The sequence below is a fragment of the Bison bison genome, unplaced genomic scaffold (assembly GCF_000754665.1).
Source record: "Bison bison bison isolate TAMUID 2011002044 unplaced genomic scaffold, Bison_UMD1.0 scf7180017848654, whole genome shotgun sequence".
Lineage (NCBI taxonomy): Eukaryota > Metazoa > Chordata > Mammalia > Artiodactyla > Bovidae > Bison > Bison bison.
Window position 1 is genome coordinate 19,386 of NW_011479227.1, and position 5,390 is coordinate 24,775.

The 5,390-nt window shown below is 60.8% G+C and overlaps 1 protein-coding gene across 1 annotated transcript in view; it reads left to right on the plus strand.

Annotated features, from left to right (window-relative positions):
• The window catches only part of LOC104992695 (voltage-dependent T-type calcium channel subunit alpha-1H-like), a 20,311-nt gene that overhangs the window by 2,031 nt on the left and 12,890 nt on the right, over positions 1–5,390 (plus strand). The window contains exons 3-8 of the mRNA XM_010845667.1: positions 69–217; positions 666–763; positions 3,157–3,316; positions 3,686–4,004; positions 4,178–4,270; positions 5,266–5,388. Coding sequence (XP_010843969.1) covers positions 69–217; positions 666–763; positions 3,157–3,316; positions 3,686–4,004; positions 4,178–4,270; positions 5,266–5,388 — 942 coding nt within the window. The remainder of the gene's footprint in view (positions 1–68; positions 218–665; positions 764–3,156; positions 3,317–3,685; positions 4,005–4,177; positions 4,271–5,265; positions 5,389–5,390) is intronic.

Here is a 5,390-nt window from a genome sequence, read left to right on the forward strand (position 1 = left end):
TGGAGGGAGGGGGCGGGGCCAGTCACCTGCGGCCTGGGCCGTGTGAGGGGCGCAGGCCCCACTCTCAGGCCCCCCTCCTGCAGGCCTTTGACGACTTCATCTTCGCCTTCTTCGCGGTGGAGATGGTCATCAAGATGATCGCCCTGGGGCTGTTTGGGCAGAAGTGCTACTTGGGTGACACGTGGAACAGGCTGGACTTCTTCATTGTCATGGCGGGGTAAGGCCCCTCCCCCAAGGGCCAGCCTGGAGCGACCCCAGTGCCTGGTCAGGCCCGCCTGGGAGCGGCCCCGGGGGCTCCCAGGATGAGAGATGGGGAGGTGCACTCAGGCGGGACAGGGCCCGGGGAGTGGCTGGGGGGGGGGGGCCAGGAGCGGGACCTATCTGGGGCTCCCTGTGCCAGCACCAGGGACTGTGGGACAGACACAGGGTGTCCGGGGTGGCCTGTGAGTGGCGAGGGTCCTCCAGTGCTGAGCGGAGGCTGTGCTTTCCCTGCCTCCGGGCAGCTGGGCTGGGCAAATGACATGGGGATCATGTCTCCAGCAAGTGCTCACCTCCTGGCCTCAGCCGCCAGGGTACCCTGGAGAGAGCCGGGTGCCCGCTGGCCTAGCTCTGATCTCCCCTCCCAGCACCTGCCCCCGCTGAGCATGCCCCTGCTCTGCCCCCAGTATGATGGAGTACTCCTTGGACGGACACAACGTGAGCCTCTCGGCCATCCGAACCGTGCGCGTGCTGCGGCCCCTTCGTGCCATCAACCGTGTGCCCAGTAAGTGACCCCCACCTGGGGCTGGGGTAAGCATGGCCAGACAGCCCTGCTGAGAGCTCCTGAGGCCCCACTGGGCACAAGACCCAGAGGCCGTACCGCCTGTCTGGCTGCTGGGTACTGGGGTCCCAGCCCAGACCATGGTGCAGGCCTCCTGCCACTTACATGGCAGCTGAGGATTTGCCACTGCTTTTCAGGGTGGCGGGGGGCGGGTGGAGACAAGCAACCCTGTACCAAGCCGGGGTGTGATGGGCAGTCAGGCTGAATGGCAGCCCCATGTCCCCCAGGGCTGCTGAGTGTCAGGCCATTCGGAACCTCAGACTCATCATCCACACAGCATTTGGGATCATGTCCTGGAGCCATGCAGGACGTGGTGGCTTCCTTGTTTGGCCCGCCCCAGCAATCTTCCTATCTGAGCCCTGCCAAGGGGCCTGGTGCTCAGGGAAGCATGGAGAAACTTCTGGGCAGTCGTGTGGGTTTGGACGGTGTAGGTTTGGAAGCTTGTTTGGAAGGTGGTCTGTGCTGACCTTGGTCATGCCCACATGGGTCTGTGTGGGGATCTCCGTGTCTTCAGAGTTTCCAGTGTTCTGACTGAATTCAGCTGTTAGTTTTCCTGAGGGTATAGTGGGGGGCATTCCCCACATGACTGTCAAGTGTGTGTACGCACGCATACAGGTGGGTCTCGTGTACCACCTTGGTGTGCACAGCCTTTCTGGCTGCCTATCCTGGGTCCTGGTGGCTTCAGCACCGTGGCCCAGGGGATCAGGGCTTGTCCTGCAGCTCCTCCAAGAAGTATCCCCCCCAGGATGGGTCACTGTCTCCCCCTGAAGCTGTCAGCTCCACCAAAGAGCAGGAGGGTGAAGGGTTATGCTGTGGGACTCCTAAGCATTCCATCTAGCTGCCACTTGGCTCTACCCTCGGGAATCAGACAGGGTTCAGATGCTGTGTGACCTTGGGCAAGTAACTGTGCCTCTCTGAGCCTTGGTTTACCCACCTGTGAACATGGTACTCCTCAAGGACGGCTGTGAGGTGAGGTGGTTCTTGGCTCTGGGCCCAGCACCACCACACACTGGCATTGTTCACCTGGGTCCCCTTTCAGTGCCTGAAGTGACAACCCCTTTCACAGTACAGATCACTTTTCAGGCCAAATGCTGCCTTCAGCCTAGTTTCCCTGTGGGGTCAGGCCCTGGTCCCAAACAGGGTGCCTCCCCCACACTGGACCATGTTCCCCTCACTGGGAGCCCCCAGTGGGCATGTTCCAGGCTGCGTCTCACTCTGGCTGCCTGGGGTCCACTCTGAACCCTGGATCATCTGTGGCCTTGGAGCCAGTTGCGGTCTGGCAATGGTGGTGCTCTCAGACTTTGTCCCTGGTGAATCTTCCTCTCGGCCATTTCTGAAACTGCAGTGCCCCTCCCAGCTGTGATTACTCCTGTAGCCCCAGGGGCCCCTCTGTCACCCAGCAGCCCCTGGGCGCTCTCCAGGGGGCCTTGGCATCTGCCCCAGGCTCTGCCTGCACCCTTAGCCTGGCCCTTGCTTGTTTCTGGAAGTGAGACATGTCCTTGCTGAGGTCTGGGAGCAGGGCAGAGCCAGGACCAAGCGAAGGGCTGGTGGGGCTGGCTGACCCACTCCCTGGATTAATCTGTGTTCACACACTCCATCACACCCAGGAACAAGAGCTTCCAAACGCTTTCTCAAAAGCTGCCTCCTGGGACTTCCCTGGTGGTCCAGTGGTTGGGACTTCACCTTCCAATGTAGGGCATGTGAGTTCGAGCCCAGGTCTGCGGGCTAAGATGCCACATGCCTCGTGACCAAAAGTCCAAAACATAATGCAGATGCAGTATTGTAACAAATTCAATAAAGACTTTCAAAATGGTCCACATTAAAAAGAAAAAAATCTGTAAAAAACAAAAAACTGCCTCCTGTCCTGGGGTGCACCCAGCCCCTACCTCCCCTCCAGGGCTCTGCTTCACATGATTCACATAGAGAGTGGGAAGAAACACTGGTCCCCAAACACAGTACCTGCTTCAAGACCCGTGGCTCCTGCATGCAGGAGGCAGCCCAGAGTCTGAGCTGCTGGGGCTCCCCCAGGCTGCTGCTCCCATGATGAGCTTGGGGCTGCGGGACTCCTGAACTGTCACGCTAGGGGCCCGCCTGGATACAGTCTGGTCCGGGCTGGCGTTCCTGAGGAGCAAGGACCACCTACCCTGAGCCTTTCCAGTCGGTGGCCTTATTTACTGCCCTCCGTGGGGTCTAACAGAATGTACAGGGGCCTGGGTCGTGTCCCCCGCAGAGGTACTGATGCCCACCTGTGAATGGCAGAGAGCTCAGGAGGGGCTGGGGCCTCAGGGATGCCCAGGAGGGCTCTGTTGCGCTGACCGGCTGCGTGATGCCTGCAGGCATGCGGATCCTGGTCACGCTGCTGCTGGACACACTGCCCATGCTCGGCAACGTTCTCCTGCTCTGCTTCTTTGTCTTCTTCATCTTTGGCATCGTGGGCGTCCAGCTTTGGGCCGGCCTGCTGCGCAACCGCTGCTTCCTGGACAGCACCTTCGCCAGGTGCGCAGGCCCTGCCCCTAACCTGCTCTTCCTGGGCCTACCTCTGGAGTCACCACCCCAACAGGCCCCTCCCTCCAGGCCCCGCCCCGGAGGCTCCACCCCAACAGGCTCCTCCCTCCAGGCGCCCCAACAGGCTCCTCCCTCCAGGCCCCGCCCCGGAGGCTCCTCCCTCCGGACCCCGCCCCTGGAGGCTCCACCCCCAAACAGGCTCCGCCCTCCAGGTTCCTGCTCTCCAAGCCCGGTTTCCCCAGACAAGACCTGACCTTCCGAGAGCGGCACTAGCACTAGCGGACTTAGGTCTGCCTCTTACCTTTTGTTTTTTGTGTGTGTATACCTCTGTGTGTGTCTGTCTCGCCGTCTCTACTCCAGGAACAGCAACCTCAGCTTCCTGCGGCCGTACTACCAGCCGGAGGAGGGTGAAGAAAACCCGTTCATCTGCTCCTCCCGCCGGGACAACGGCATGCAGAAGTGCTCGCACATCCCCAGCCGCCGCGAGCTGCGCGTGGAGTGCACGCTGGGCTGGGAGGCCTACGGGCAGCCGCAGGCCGAGGGCGCAGGTGGCACGGGTCACCACACCTGCATCAACTGGAACCAGTACTACAATGTGTGCCGCTCGGGCGACTCCAACCCGCACAACGGGGCCATCAGCTTCGACAACATCGGCTACGCCTGGATCGCCATCTTCCAGGTGGGCTCCGGGTCTCTCCGGTACCCCACGCCCAGCGTGTAGGGCTGGGGGCTAGTGCCAGGCAGGGCTTTCCTGCCCCGCCAGCCATGCCACCCTCCCCAGGACAGGCGAGGAGGGCCCACTGCCTTCTCAGGGCCGTCCATGTGTCCAGCCTCCTGCCCGCCCCCCCTCAGGTGATCACGCTGGAGGGCTGGGTGGAGATCATGTACTATGTGATGGATGCTCACTCCTTCTACAACTTCATCTACTTCATCTTGCTTATCATCGTGAGTGTGGGGACGTGGTGGGACATCCGCTGCAAGGGGTGGTGGGGTGTCCCTGCATTGTGACAGACCTGTCTCAGATCCTGAACTCCTCTGTTACTGGCTGTGGCCCTGCCCCTGGGATCCATGGAGGTCCTGTGCCATCCTGGCCCTCCACAGGGAGTGTGATCCCCAAAGGTGGCACTCAGTTGGTTCTCTCAGTGGCCCTGGGGTCTGAGGCAGGGTCTGCATAGACCAGAGGTGAGTTGAGCCAGGAACCTGCCCTTTGTTGCTGCTGCTAAGTCACTTCAGTCGTGTCCGACTCTGTGCGGCCCCATAGACGGCAGCCCACCAGGCTCCCCCGTCCCTGGGATTCTCCGGGCAAGAACACTGGAGTGGGTTGCCATTTCCTTCTCCAGTGCATGAAAGTGAAAAGTGAAAGTGAAGTCGCTCAGTCGTGTCCGACTCCTAGCGACCCCATGGACTGCAGCCTACCAGGCTCCTCCGTCCATGGGATTTTCCAGGCAAGAGTACTGGAGTGGGGTGCCATCTCAGACCATAAACCCAAGCACAGGAGAGTGTCATCTGCTGATCCTGCCACAGAGGACAGTGCAGCCTTGGGGGCTGGGGGAGGCCTGACCCAGGCATGAGGATCCAGTTGAAGAATATATCTTCAGGAGGAGGGAATGAACCACACAAATGACAGGAAGGCGTCTCCCTACACGTCCTCCAATTGTCCATAATTGATAGCAGCCACTGCCCACCACCCATTCCAGATGCTGGGGCTTAGTATCGAATCAGCAGGGATCCCGCCTGTCCCAGGGTGCCCCGTCGGCCCCTAGATCGGGAAGCCCACAGTAGGGCTCAGTGTATTTCTCATCAGAGGCTTGATAGTGGTGTAGAAATCACAGCTGTTGTCCTGGCCTCCTGCCCCACCCAAGATGGATCCCAGTGCTCCCCACTTCCCCACCTCCCAGGAGCACATGGCCAGCAAGCTCACGGCTGCCTGCCCACCACAGGTGGGCTCCTTCTTCATGATCAACCTGTGCCTGGTGGTCATCGCCACGCAGTTCTCAGAGACGAAGCAGCGGGAGAACCAGCTGATGCGGGAGCAGCGGGCCCGTTATCTGTCCAATGACAGCAC